The sequence below is a fragment of the Hemicordylus capensis genome, chromosome 2 (genome assembly GCF_027244095.1).
Source record: "Hemicordylus capensis ecotype Gifberg chromosome 2, rHemCap1.1.pri, whole genome shotgun sequence".
Classification (NCBI taxonomy): domain Eukaryota; kingdom Metazoa; phylum Chordata; class Lepidosauria; order Squamata; family Cordylidae; genus Hemicordylus; species Hemicordylus capensis.
In genome coordinates this window covers 379,569,923-379,585,249 of record NC_069658.1, presented here as the reverse complement: position 1 = coordinate 379,585,249, position 15,327 = coordinate 379,569,923, and the positions used below count along the sequence as shown (strand labels likewise).

The 15,327-nt window shown below is 43.7% G+C and overlaps 1 protein-coding gene across 1 annotated transcript in view; it reads left to right on the top strand.

Moving 5' to 3' along the window:
• Window positions 1–13,005: 13,005 nt before the first annotated feature.
• LOC128346596 (C-type lectin lectoxin-Phi1-like) overlaps window positions 13,006–15,327 on the top strand; it is a 28,896-nt gene continuing 26,574 nt past the window's right edge. The window contains exon 1 of the mRNA XM_053300043.1: window positions 13,006–13,129. Coding sequence (XP_053156018.1) covers window positions 13,033–13,129 — 97 coding nt within the window. The 5' untranslated portion in view covers window positions 13,006–13,032. The remainder of the gene's footprint in view (window positions 13,130–15,327) is intronic.

The following is a 15,327-nucleotide window of genomic DNA, read 5'->3' as shown; positions in this document are numbered from 1 at the left end:
TTAGCTTTTGCATCTCAGCTACTAGACTAGTGGAATCATCTCTTAAAACATTTGGAAGCTAGTTAGATCACTTGCGAGCAGACTATCAAAACAGATCTCCTGTCATAACATCACAGAAACAATACTTTTAGCCCAGATGATTGACTGATTGGTTGATTGTTAAATTTATATACTGCCTTTCATTAAAAACAATCCCAAGGCATTTATATGAAGATGGGAATATTCTATGCTCCCTTTTAAATATATTATTATTATTTATAAGGACTTGTTCAGCCTGCCTTTCTAGGAGGATGTGAAAGGTGGCTCAAGACAAAAACACAATATAAATAGAAAGACTAAAAAAATTCAATATTAAAGGAACTGAAAAACTGGAGAAAGAAAATGCAGACAAACAAATTGGGGGAAACTATATTTAAGAAAGGATAACATTATAGATTAAAAGCTTACTTTAAGGGAGCAGTTTTCACCTGGTGGCTGAAGGCCAGCAAAGAAGGGCAGAAGCAAGCATTCCATTGAAGAGCATTGTGTACAGTGCTGAGAAAATGTGTGTGAACCCCCTAGGATGGTCTGTATGCTAGCACAATTCTTATTCAAAACATGATTAGATCCTAACCTAAGCCCTGATAAGAGAGAAAGGTAACCCCATTGAATAAATCTCAGGTGAAAAGGATATACTCTGAATATTCACGCAATAGAAAGGGTCAACAACAAACATCCTTGTATTTGAACCCTGCATTCAGTATCTGCTAGGGATGCAGATTGTCATTTTCAATGGCAAACAATGAATCCACTCTCATTTGCTACCAGAGAATCTACTCTCAGAACACCTCAGAAACAACAAAACTCTGTACCCCATGGGCTTGTGGGTGGTTGGCACCCTATGTGCACTACACCACCACTCACTCTGGGCTATCTCAGTGCCCCCACAAGTGGAGTTATGGGGCTGCTGAAATCCCCATTATTCCCTATGGGGGAAAAGAATAAAGATGTGCAAACTTCACAAATTCTTTTAAAATCACCCCTTTCACCAATTCCTTTGAAATCTGGATGGAAGCATGCACCCATTGGGGCACTACCACCCAACCCACTCTTCTGCCCCCAAAGCCCCTTTTCTACCCCAAAGATGTGCAAACTTCATAAATTCTTTAACTCTGAAACCTGGATGGTAGCAGGCACCCATTGGGGCACTACCACCCGACCCACTGTGGCACTTCTAGGAGGCACCCACAAGCAGAAATGGGCACTGTCTGTCCCCATTGTCCCATAGGGTGGATGCAGCAGACATCAACAACAGCAGAGCTTTGCAAAGAACGAGGTTTCCAAAGGTCATGCACATCCACTGTGTCCCACTACCCCCCCCCCAATATCTACACACAACAGTGTGAAACAACAACAATGAAATGCACTGCCCCACATGCCCCCTCCCAATGCAGGGTAACAGCAGCAGCCAGCAACAAGCAAGCAAGTATGTGTGATATCACAGATGCAGCAGACTAGGGCCAACAACAGCATCAAATGTGCCCTGCCCCTCCTCCCCCAAGCATTTTTCATCCACAAGCAACAGACACAGCTACATCTGTGGCACCCAGCCATAAAAGCAGGTTAAGTAAGGAAGGGTGCAAAACAACATTCTGCCAGTGGAAGAGTGAGGTTTGGCCCCACTCCCACCTACACAAGTAGAAGACTGATGATGACAACAATTGCACACAATTTTCTGGTGCATTTTTTTTTTTTTTAACATTTCTGCAACAGATCGAAGCCTGTGGCACAAGCACAACCTATTGTAGATGCAAGCAATCTAGTCTGAATAAAAATGATGATGATGATGCTAGAAGTCACAATATGACACATTCTTCATTGCAAAGAAGTCCAGAGAGAGAGAGAGAGAGAGAGACTGTCCTGTGCCCATCCATGAGGTCCCCAAAATACAGGGACAACAACAAACCATCCAAGGCATTTGAATTGCATTACACACACACACACACACACACACACACACACACACACACACCTAGACTTGAGGGTTGGGGGGAGCATAGTATACCTGTGTGTGAGTGCTCTGCGAAAGGGTTAGTGGGTTTAGGGTTAACTTCTGCCATGGCCTCAGAATGCTGCAGTTGGGGGTGGGGTGGGGGTAAATGGGTGCAGGGAGGAGGCTAGAGTCTGTGCCTAGAGTCTGAGACCTGAGAGGGTCTCCTGCCCTCTCAGAACCTGTAGGCTGCTGGGCAGAGAATATCAGTACTGATATATTATGGGCACAGAGGGATGGAGGACAGCCCTCTGTTTTTTAAAAATGCACATATATACAGTATATGTTTTTTAAAACCATGAGATTACACTACCCTTCTAACCACCTACTAGTACTAGCTAATGGGGATCCCTCCGACACAGAACCCCTGTTTAAACTTCTTCTAAACTAAACAACACACAACTTTTAAAATTCAATTGTAACCCAAAACCTCCCTCCAAACAGGAAAAAAACCCCAAGAGTACACAGTTCCAGGGACATGTGTGTGTGTGTTAAAATGGGTACACTCACTCAGTCTAGGGCTTCACCCACATTGTGTGTCCAGTTGTCCACTTCTGTGGTCTGGTCTCTGAGTCTACTCTTTCTTCTTCAATCTTCTCCTCCTTCAGTCTTCAGATGCAGGGGCTGGGGCAAAAGCCTGGAAAATCTGGGGGGAAAGGGGGTGGCTGACCAGGTGGCCAGTGGCCACAGGGGCTGGGGCTGGTGGCTGGCACAGACACAGCAGGCACAGGCAGGCAGTGATTCTCTCAGCAGCAGGAAGGGGGTGAAAAAAGAATTCTCTTCTTCTCAGGAACAAAAAAACAAGCAATGTGGCAGATATAATCCATTGCCAGGCTGGAATGTAGCAGCAGGGGCAGGCAGGCTGGGTAGCAAGGCAGGCTGGGCTCAGGCTGGCAAGGCAGAAGGCAATAGGCAAGGCAAAGCAAAGCAAACCAAAGCAAAGCTCTCTCTCTCTTCTCCCATGAGGCAGAAAAGTGGCTGCTGCCTCTTTAAATCTAATTGAAAATCCCTCCTTGAACTCCCCCCGCAAACTTGCCCCTTCCTCAACCTTTCCCCTGGCCAATGTGGGGTCAGTCAGGAGGGGCAAGAGCCAAAAGAGCCAATCTGGAACCAGGAGGGAATCGTCAGCCCATGCTTTCATTCACTGATCTGAAGCTTGGAATGGTGGGAAATTCAAATAGATGTCAAACACAAAATGGAGACTACACAGAGATTGCCACAAAATGGAGGTCCAAAACAACAAAACATTTGGCTCCGAAATTCGGGTGATTTGTTTTGGAGCTGAATCTTTCAGGACTTGCAGAGGGGCAATTTTTTTTGTAAACAAATTGCTTGAAACAGGCAGAAACGTTTCGCACATCCCTAGTATCTGCATTCGGTCACTGGTGGCACCTCCATGCAGAGCAATAACGCATGGTAATAATGATAACTCATGATAATAATGAGGAGAACTAGTCTTGTGGTAGTAAGCATGAATTGTCCCCTTTGCTAAGCAGAGTCCATTCTGGTTTGCATTTGAATGGGAGATGTGTGAGTTCTGTAAGATATTCTCCTCAGGGGATGGGGGCCGCTCTGGGAAGAGCATCTGCATACAGAGAGTTCCATGTTTCTTCCCTGGCATATCCCTGGCTGAGAGAGACTCCTGCCTGCAACCTTGGAGAAGCCAGTGCCAGTCTGTGAAGACCATACTAAACTAGATGGACCAAAGTTCTGACTCGGTATACGGCAGCTTCCTATGTAACTAAATGTTTCCTGTAACTGGTGATCAGTCTCTCACATCGGCTTGGAGGAATTTTGGCCCTTTCTTCCATACAAAACTATTTCAGCTCTGTGGCATCTATGCACCAAATATATCACAGGCAGGTTTCTATGGGAAGCTTTTTCAGAGTATCAATGAATTTACTGAAGGAGAGCTAATCCTAGTGAGAATCTTTAATGGAGTAATGAAGTCACAATTAGATAGAGACCTAATAAAATGACTTTAGTAGATATTCTTCCCCAAAAACCCACAACATCTTCTAGGTTTAGATCATCAATTAACAGATGCTTGGTGATATCACCGAAGGAATATGGTTATAACTTTTTTCTACTTACAAAGCTACTCAAGGAATGAGATTATAGATTTACCTCCAGGGGTGTAGCTATAATTGGGCGAAAGAGTTCAAAGAACCTGGCCCCAGCTCCTGAGAGCCCTCCAGCTCCACCATTCCTTATTTTCTTCATTATCTCCCTCACTCTGGGGGTCCACTAGAGAGAGGGATGAACACAGACCCCGTCTCCCCTAGCTACGCCCCTGTTTATCTCCTAGATTGGTTAAACTAACAAGTTCAACAGAAATTGGCCTGAGGCTAATTTCTGATCATGCTTTTGTTAGGTGTGCTATTGATCTAATGCCTGTTACAAAATCTAATCAATGGAAATTTAATTCAGTGCTGCTAAAAAGATGAAGAGGTAGTAAAAGAAATTAAAGATAAGATCAAAAAATATTTTGAATTTAATAAGAGGAAAGTGATAAATATGTAGTATGGGAAGCTTTTAAAGCCTTCATAAGGGGAATAATTCTTAAAATCTCCTCTAGACTGAAAAGACAGAAAGAAGAATTGTGTAACAACTTAATGGTTAGGATAAAATAACTAGAGAAGAAACACCAGCAATCCTTCAATAAGAAAATAAAGGGAAGGTAAAGTGTACCGTCGAGTCAGTGTCGACTCCTGGCGACCACAGAGCCCTGTGGTTGTCTTTTGTAGAATACAAGAGGGTTCTACCATTACCTCCTCCCACATCATCATCATCAGTATGAGATGATGCTTTTCAGCATCTTCCTCTATCACGGCTGCCTGATATAGGTGTTTCCCATAACATACCAGCAGGGATTCGAAACTGTAACCTTTGGCTTGCTAATCAAGTCATTTCTCCACTGCACCATTAGGTGATCAAAAGAAGACCTAAATCTGTAACAGACTCAGTTAAGTACTCTAGAATCACAAGAGGCTTATAAAGCTATTAAATTTAATAAATTAAAGTGTTTGGGGTTTTTTAGAAGGCAACTGTGCAGATAAATTGTTGGTTAATTATATAGATAATGTAAGAAGAAATTTCATTTCTTCCAAATTATATTGCAGCCCCTGGCTGAAGGAGAATCCCTCAATGTACTGAGCTCCCTCACACAGTGCTTTTAGGGATTTCTGGAGCCTGAGCTGCATTTTCCTGACCTCCAGATGGCCACACAGCTCTCAGGAGAGCAGCTCATATCAGCGTGTGAGCCATGCGGCCAGAAGAGGACCAGAGGTGCTATCCTGCCTCCTGCTTCCCCCCACTCCCCGCCATCCCCACCTGACTTGAAGGTGGTGTGAACAACCTCACAATCTTATACAGTAACACTAACCTACTATACAATAACACCAAAAACCAATAATCTGCAACACAAACACATTCAAATTTTTATCAACTGCTTCCTAACACAGTTCGCAATATTAAAGAACATTGCTACCTTAAGAGTGGAATTGATATTAGAATCTGATAAAAGGAGAAGAGTATAAAAATCTAATGACCTACCTGCAATATTTGATAAAATAGGTTATATAAACAATAAATGAGAAAATAGGAATAGAACCACTTACCATAGCAATAAGGCAAGATACAGAAATAAAAGGAGTTAAAGTGCAAGGACAAAAGTTTAAAATCTCTCTGATTGTTATCTTTGATGAATATAGAGGATACTTTACCAAAAGTACTACAAAAATGGATAAAATTGGGATCATATCAGGATACAAATTGAACGTCTAATACAGAATTGCTATCAGTAAACTTAATTTTGCAGTTAAAGAAAAGGTAGCTAAATGTTATAACTTAAAATGGTCAGAGATACCTATAAGAAAGATATATGGGTTAATATCTAACAGTGAATAAAAATGAATTATTTGAGGCGAACTATGTTTTTTGCTATGGAAAGAACTACAAAAGGAGCAAGAACACTGGTCTAAGTTAAATATCTCCTGGATAGGGAGGATTGCTACATGTATATTTGTATATATTAAAGAATGTCCTGTGGATGGAAATTCCAGCTAAGAAGCTAAAGGAATGGCAGAAATTAGTAACTGGTTTTATATGGAACAGGGGCATACCAAGGTTGGAGTGGGCCCGGAGACGAGATTTTTAAATGGGTCCCTCACTACCTTCCTCTCCTTCTCCTGGCCCCATGTCTTTGCTGCAGAAGAACATTAAGGACACGTGTAATATAGTGTAGCAGACTAACAGAAGACAGGAGACTACAGTTACAAGGTGTAAACAACAGCAGAACCAAATAATACAACAGTATCAACTTTGTGAAATACAAGGGGGCAATTCATTCTTGCTACCATAAGACCAGCTCTCCTCCCCTTCTGTGGTCTCCAAAGGAAGCTTCTGTTCCAAGCTTAACAATTTTTGTCAAAGATGTAGCATAGCAGGGTTTTTAAAAAACAAACAAACAACTACAACAACTACTACTACTTTTTCATTTTGAAAAGGTAGGTGAAGGGAAATCCAGGCAAACCAGTTTAAAATTAGCAAACAATCCAGGACTCCTAGGCTAGCTCCTCTTCTCCCCAACCCTCAATTATTGTGAGCCATTCTGGGAGCAAGGAACATTTTTTTGAGAACTTGTTTGGTTGAAAAACATATATATATATAATTCTCCTAAATGTACCCGTCGTTAATCCCATGCATGGCAGCTCTCGTCAGAGCAGCTGCCTGGGGATAGTGATGGGGATGGGAGATAATGGCGGTGGCAATGGGCCGGCCTGGCCCAGCTGCTGGTCAGCCAGAGGAGGTGGTGGCGGGCTGGCTTGGCCTTGGCCCGGCTGCCGATTGGCCGGAGGAGGCAGTAGCAGGCTGGCCTGGCCCTGGCCCTGCTGCTGATTGGCAGGAGGTGGTGGTGGTGGGCGGGCCTGGCCCTGGCCACTGATTGGCCAGAGAAGGCTGTGGCGGGTTGGCGTGGCCCAGATGCCAGGAAGAGTAGGTGGGAGGAAGTGGCCTGTCATGGCCATGGCCCAGCTGCTGGTCGGCTGGAGGAGGTGGTGGTGGCCTGGCCTGGCGCGGCCGCCCACTGGGAGGAGGAGGCGGGAGGAGGTGGCAGGTTGGCCTGGCCTGGCCTCTAGGAGGAGGGGGTGGGAGGAGGTGGCAGGCCAGCTTTATGGCCGGCCGGACAGTCAGAAAGCATGGGGTGAGGGGATGAAGTGGCTGGGCCAACCAGCCTGCCAGAAAGCAAGGGGGGCTGAGAAGTGGGTGGGGAGGGCAGAATCTTATCAGCTGGCCAGCCAGCCAGAAAGCCGCGCATGCCAGCGTAGTGGTGTGGGGGAACAGCAGCAGTGGGTGGGCCAGCTGGAGGCACAAATGCTCTGCGCCCAGCCCAGCTTTGAATATATTTTCAACCAACACCAACAACAACCCCCTGCCACCACCACCCTCTTTCTTTTCCACAAAGAGGAAAATGACTCATTGCAAGTTCTGAGGGGAAGATCACATGAGTGAGGACTTAGAGGGAAGAACCCAATCATTTAAAATCCATTTTTAAAAAGTAAAAATAGCTCAGGCACCAACAAGGGCTTGTGGGGGGACACGCAGACCCAAAGGAAGGCTCTCAGTTGGGGATAGAAAATCTCTATCTCTCTCTCTCTCTCTCTCTCTCTCTCTCTCATGCACACACACACACCAAAAATGTGTGAAGCACAAGGGAAAAAACCAAATCACACAAAAAACACATGGATAGGGTTGTTTGTTTGACTTTCATTTCCACAGCTAGCTCCCAGGCAGTTAAGCTCTGTCCTTAGTTCAGCAACTTGTTGCTGAGTGGTGGAGGAGCTCAAGATGAGGAGGACCAATCAGAGACAACTGCTGCTGGGGAAAAACAGGGCTGTTTCCTTTCTCTGCTGCTGCAGCCTCTCTCCTCCCAACTGACAAAAGAGAAAACGGGAGTCACAGAGAACCTTGGTGGGCCCCTCAGAGGCTGTGGGCCAGGAGACATTATTAATGTCTCATTAATGGTATGCCCCTGACTTATGGAATAATAAGAGACCACAGCTTTTGCTTGCTGCTTTGCAGAGGCAATCAAAAGAGGAGGCATTGCAGCACCAAACCTAATACTTTATTATAAAGCAATGAGACTCAAGTAGGTTCTTAAATGGAAGACTGCGAAGGACACACACCCTTTTAAAGTTATTGAACAAAATGCATGTAAGAAACCATTGGATTCCTTACTGTGGTCAGGTAAACATCCTTATAGGAGGTCAAGTAGGGTGTATTATGACAACTATATATTATGAGGTAATGCAAAATTGGGGGAAATGTAAAAGTTTTGTAAGTGCAAAAACTCTCTTTTAGGTTCCTTTATTTTCATTAATATTGCAGGTAGAGAATCAGTTTGGGTCTGCAATAATATAGCCAGACATAAAGATGTCTTTCAGAACAATTTTTTTTAAAAAAAAATTCAAGTGACTCAAAGAATGGATGGGGAGACAGTGGATTGGTTCCAGTATATCAGATTAAGAAGTTATGTAGACAGACAACTGAGAACTGAATACACCGTTTTTGAAAGTTTGCAGAAAACTGCTACATCAACGAAAGGAATGTTGATGAAGCTTTATCATATGCTGTTAGAACATGAAATACAACATAGTGAGCCTCTTCTCACGATTACAGAGAAGGGCTAGAGGGAGGTTTGCAGGGAAGGTGGGTTAAACTTACCTTCCCCGCAGATGATCCCTCTTGTGTTATTGGGCACACTTCCCGAAGGTTACCCACGCGGCCAGGCAGTGGGGAGGGTTGGGGACCAGGATGTGTTGTCCCAGCCCCCAGAACTACCAGGATGCACCACACAAGTGTGCAGCGCATCATGAGGACCCCTCCTACCCTCCCTGGGCTCCTTGCAATGTGGCAGACATGGCTGCCAAATGGTTCAAAAAATGAGGTTAAGAAAGCTCTCACTCCCTTAATCTTGTTTAGAGGGTGGCTGTTTAAAGGGTGGCAGCCACTATGTTGCTGCCAAGATCAGGCCTGATCCCGGTGGTTCATACGCATGTGCCAAACCGAGTGAGCAGGGCTCCCTTAGCCTGGTTTTGCACATGTGTGTGAATAGCCTCAGTGAGTCCTTCAAAACTAGACGGGTGAATTTATTAGGAGAAGAGATAAGAGTGGGATTATATTTTCAGTGGCCAAGTAATGAATACTATTTGTATTAATATGAAAGAAGGATTTCTGAAAGTTTTATACCACCTTGGGATTGTTTTTAATGAAAGGTGGTATATACATTTAACAATAAAACAAACAAACAAATAAATGGCACATGACACTTAGAAAAAACTTAATAAGATATATAACAAGTGTTTTGTGAGGTGTTGGAAGTGTGAGGGGTCTCGTAAATGCAGATACATTTCCCATATGTTATGAAGTTGCCCTGTGGTTCAGAAATTTTGGAAGGAGTTCAGGGGTGTAGCAAGGTTGGAGTGGGCCCAGAGACAAGATTTTAAAATGCCCCCCGCCTCACTGAAGCTCAGCTCATGAAGTGAAGAAATCTTAAATGAGGCTGAATAGTGGTAACAAAAAGCATTCTCTCTATCTATCTATCTATCTATCTATCTATCTATATCTATATCTATATCTATATCTATATCTATATCTATATCTCACCTGAAGTAGTTCTGTTGGAATGTTTTGTAAATATCCCCTGTAGACTGAGAACTTTATCATCGGGCCGTTTGACTGTGGCTAAAATGATAATTGCAAGACATTGGAAGAATCCTGATTTTCTGTTGCTGAATGGTGGAAAAAGGTTTGGGAGGTGGTTCAAATGACGAAACTACAGAATGTACAAGACTGAAAGAAGTGAGGCAAATAAGATAATTTTTTCTGTACTCAGTGGGGTCCACTTTTGGATTTTTGAAAGATAAAATTTGATATGGATTTTAATGTTTATACTTAGTTGGTATTATGAAAGTGGTAATATTTTCTTATGGCTGTGTGGACAGGATTGTTTAGAAAATATTATTTTCTAACAAATTTTTGTGTATTTTGTATTGAGTATTTTTGTATTGAAATTTACAAACAAAACAAAACACTGCCCCACATGTTACATTCTGCTGACAATATAAAACTTACAGCATGGTGCGGGTGCAAAGAACAATGCCTTGCAAGATCACCAAGCAAATGTTAAAGAAAAACCAAAAAGCGAGGCTTTAAGAAAAGCCTTTTTACGTTCATCATACCACTGGGAGTCAAACAGAGTCAGGAGGCTTTTCAAAAGGAAAATTTTTATATTGTGAACTTCCCAGGGACTTTTTTTTGTATGGGGCAGTATATAAATGTACTAAAGAAATAAAATAAACAAATAAGTGACAACATATAAAGGAGTTTGCTATGTTTTGACTTCTCTGCATTTTTATGTGATGAATCACTCATAAGTATTTGTTGCATACAGTTGTCATGCCTACACCAGTGATATGTGTCCCGACAGGGCCAGGGGCCAAACTGGGAACCAGAATCAAGTAGGGGTGGGCACGGACCGGTTCAAACAGTTTGATTGCAAACTGCTTTGAACCAGTTTGAGCTGGTTCGTCAGTTTGACCAGCCCAGCTGGTCACTCCGACTGAACTGGTTCACGGAGTGGCAGTTCAGTCCAAATTTGGACCGAACCATCACGCGCAATCTGTGCACACCCCTATCAATGAATTACATCAGCCTTTCCTACCAGGAAGCAAGCCAGAAGTCAGAACTGAATCAAAACCAACAATAATACACTATAACTAGGAGGACCATGTTACCCAGGCAAAGTCCTCACTTAAACAGGAAGCCTTTATAGTCCTTCGTGTTCAGGAGGATTCAGTGGTTAGTCTGGCTGGGTAAAGTCAGTCCAGGGTATGACTGACTTTATTCTGGCAAAGAGGAAAGCTTAAACTTGACAAGGGGGCAGTCTTGACAAGAGAAAATGGTTTCATGTACTCCTGTCTCTATAGTGCAGTCAGATGGTTCCGACATGTCCGACCCAATATGCCCTGTGTTGGGGATTATCAGAATGGATTCCATGATGACAGCTGGGAGCACCAACAGGTGGAACTCTGACAAAATTATCTCTTGTTGTCAGGGGCGTACCAAGCTTGGAGTGGGACTGTACTCCATGAAAACTTGTGCTTTAATCCATGTGTTAGTCTTTAAGGTGTGACACAAGACTCTTCATTGTTTCTGGAGAATAAAGTGGTCCTGGCAAAAATAGCAAACAGATGAAACCTGGGATAAAGCTAATGTGGTCAGGAAATTCTCATTCAGCCAAGCCTCGTTGAATCATGTAGGAAAATTAATTAATTCTCAGCCTTTGCTTCCTATCTGTAAACAGGTACAACATCAACTATAGACTGTAGACACATTGCAGCTCTAACTACATGATGTTTGAAGATGTATCCCTACTGTTACTACCCTTAACAAACTCCCTAGCCCTGGTTCCTTTCCTACCATCCCTATATTCTCCAGGCTCAACTCTTGCTCCACTCTGCCTGCTCTTATTCTCTTCTTGTCATTTAGTCAAGCAACTTCGTCAAACCAACCTCCTTTCTCACCAATCCCTGGCACCCTTCGTACCAAATTCCTCCCTCCTTTGCTCCTTTTGCAATGGTCCACTTCTCTCTTCCTACTCTTAAAATAACCAAGACCTCAGGGATGCTGCAACATAACCGTTTTTGGCCCAACACCCTTTCCAGTTAAAATACTAATAATTATGTAGTAGGGTGGGGAGAGGCCTCTGCCTAATTTGTCGCCACTGCCTAGCTTCCTGCGCGCACCTCCCTGCTACTCACAGTGCACACGAGGCAGGCAGGTGGCTGCTGACCTGCCCCACCACTGTGCCCCTATCTAGAACAGAAGAAAGAGGGTGCACAGGTGCAGCTGCTAAGGCCTTGCCTTGAAGGCCAGGGAAAGCTTCTCCCATGGCCACCCTCACCGTACCAAGGTGGCTGGCCATTGCGTGGCCCGCCTGGGTGGCTAGCTGCAATCACGTGGTCACGGGGGTCAGGTGTTCGTGACTGTCCTCCGGGGGGCCCTTTGAGGCAGAGGGCCAGGAGACAACTGTCTCCCCTTGCCTAACGGATGGTACGCCCCTGTTATGGAATTCTGTCAAAATTCCAACATGCCTGTCCAAACAGCCTCCATTCTGCTGCCTTGTCCCCTCCCTTCTCTTGCCTTTCCCTGCCCTCTCCCCATTCTCCACTCCCCACCCTGAGGACTGCAACATGGTGTTCTCTTCTGAAGACTGAAGCTAGCTATTTGTCCCTTGCTGTGGCTTCATTTTTAAAATGCCTCCCCCCAACCTCTTTAAGTTCTTTAGGAATGGTGCTTCCCCCCCCACCCTTTTCCCAACCCAGCTCTCTCTCTCTTACCATAAGAAAGAAATTAAGCAGATGAGAGCTCTTTCCTCATTATGCTCCCCTCTCCCATTAGCTCACTGCAGACTGTACATTCAACAAACAGTGAGCCACCAAGCTCAGCTCGATGGCCACTTAAGGTAGGTGACCTGGGCAACTGCCTTGCTTCCAGCTGAGTGTGGTATACATACAAACATAGAATGGAATGGTAGAATTCAGGAAAGGTGTATTATAATTTTTAGCACAACAGTTAATTCATAAGATTGCCTTGTGCCCCCTTTGTTTTCCAAAAGACCTGCAGCCTGATCCAGTCCTATCATCAGTGTGTAGCTTTAGTCCACTTGTAGAAGGTCTGCCCTGCATGCCTCCACTTCTTGAACAAGCCAGCCATCCTCAGCTAGTCACAAGCCTATCTCTTGCCAATTTGCTGAAATCATGTACCTGATCTTGGCCATTCTGCTTTCAAGCTGTTACCAAGTAAACAAGAAGATACACCCACACTCAAAGCACTATTAAGGCAGTTGAGGGAAGCTGAATATGATAAAAAGGAAGTACAAGCAGCTGGTTCCTGGGTAGCATCTATCCTGAGAACGATTATAGACGCAGCCTCCCGCTGCCATGGACAACTACCAGAATGAAGCTGAACACAGGAGCGACATCGTTGAAGAGGAATTTCCCCACCCCTGGGGAGTGCACTCAGCACTTTCAAGAACAGGTAACAGGGGGAGAGTAGGAAGGATTTCTCAAAGGGGTACTCTAAACCTCCCATTAAGTGTTAAGACCATATAATAAAAAAGAAACAAGTTTTCCTGGATAAATGCCTTAGCTGGGTAAGTCTTATTTCTCATGGGAGTTTTACTCCTCCACCCATTATGTCCTGGGTAACAATTCTCCACGCCATGCAGCACTTACACATTATAGTGTGGCTGTTTGGTTAGGTCTTAAGCCATCACAATTGCATTGCAGACAAATTAATATATTGGCTGGTGTGTGTGTGTGTGTGTGTGTGTGTGTGTGTGTGTGTGTGTGTGTGTGAGAGAGAGAGAGAGAGAGAGAGAGAGAGAGAGAGAGAGAGAGAGAGAGAGAGAGAATTGAACAAGTGGGGAGACTAATGTCCCTGGGCCCCAGGGAGAGCGGTGCCAGTTTGCTCTTCACATCCCCCCCTCCTGCCTCCTTGTCTTACTGGCATGCTGCTGGCTCATGACTGGAGGACTCATCTCAGCTTCAAACTGAGGTATAAAATGTTACAAGGACCCATCTTCATTTTTTGCCCCAGGGCCCACTTCAACCTTGCTATGCCATGTGTTTGTGTGTGTGTGTGTGTGTGTGTTTGCTTGCATTTGTTCTTTTTGGTTTTGTTTGCAAACTTTAGGCAAATCAACACAAGTATGTTTGTCAGTTAAAAAACCTTAGCTGTCATGTTCTTCTCTATTGCCCCTGCTAACTGGGCAAAGAGACACCTTTTAAGGTGGTGATTATCTTTATTTAGCAGAGGGAGAGTAACTGGCCCTATCCACCCCCAGCACAGTACCTCCAGTGACTGTTGCTGGTGTCTGTCTTACGTTTCTTTTTAGATTGTGAGCCCTCTGGGGACAGGGATCCATCTTATTTATTTATTATTTCTCTGTGTAAACCACCCTGAGCCATTTTTGGAAGGGCAGTATAGAAATCAAATAAATCAATAATTAATATTGCTGGTAAACACATTGACGTATCAAAGTGCTGGATGTTCATGCTGAAGCCAATAGCTTCAGTGCCACAACAATCATGTGGAGATAGAGGCACTAGTCCAGATGCAGTATGGTCCAGGTGCACAATTCACCTAAAGCTATGTAATAATAAAATAATGTTGCATTTTGAAAAAACAAAACACGATCTTAAGATGGTAGATGAAAAGTGGGGCAGAAGGCCAGCCAGAGTGTCACTTAAACCAGGGATAACATCTATTTTATACTTCCCTATCCATTGCATGCATGTCATCTCACAGTAGGTAGGGTGGTCCTTTGGATTTGTGTGTAACCAAAGCCCAGGGTGGGGATTAAGGCAAACATTTGGGAACCTGCTTCAGGCACAGCAGTGCTTACAGCACTATAGGAATATGGTCACATGATTTCCATAACCCTTTGTACAGATCAACCTGGGTTCCCAGCTCCCGGAAGAGCAGAATGGGAATCCATTCCAACTAGTGGATCTGATGATTCACTTAGTGATTTAATAGGTCAGAGGAAATCATCACATGGCTAAAATAAGCTCATCAGAGGGCTACTACACTGAATGATTGCTCTATTTATGGGCCTCCTGTTATGAAATATTCAAGCTGACATGCAACATTACTAAAAACAATAACTAATATTATAAAAACTATTTGAACTATAAACACTAAAAAAGTAAAATAAAGTAATTGAAGCAGCAATGGGCAGCCCAAAACACCGTTAAAAATGTATTGATACTTCTTGGTTAAGATATTTTTGCTTCTTAGACATCCAGTAAATGTATGCCAGAGTGACTATCATCAGATGGAGAGTTATAAGTTTATTCGGTCATTGACCAGCAAATCATCAGATGGATATGTGAAGTGTCCTACAACATGACAACCAATACTAGGGTTGTGCGTTTTGTATTTTTTCTGTTTCGATTTGTACCAAATCCAAATCAACCCCATTTTGTATTTTGTCCGAAATTAAGCCTTCCGAATCACCCCAGTTTTGTTTTGTATCCGAATTAATCCGAATCTGAATCTGAATTAATTCAGATTTAAAAATGGGTCATGTGGTCAAAAGAGAGGGTGGGGGTTATAGTGCCCAATGAGTGGAAGCTACCACAAGAATTTCAAAGGAATTGGGCAAACTGCTGATTTTTGGTTAATTTTTGAAGTTTATGCCTCTTTCAGATTTTCTCCATAGGGTATGATGT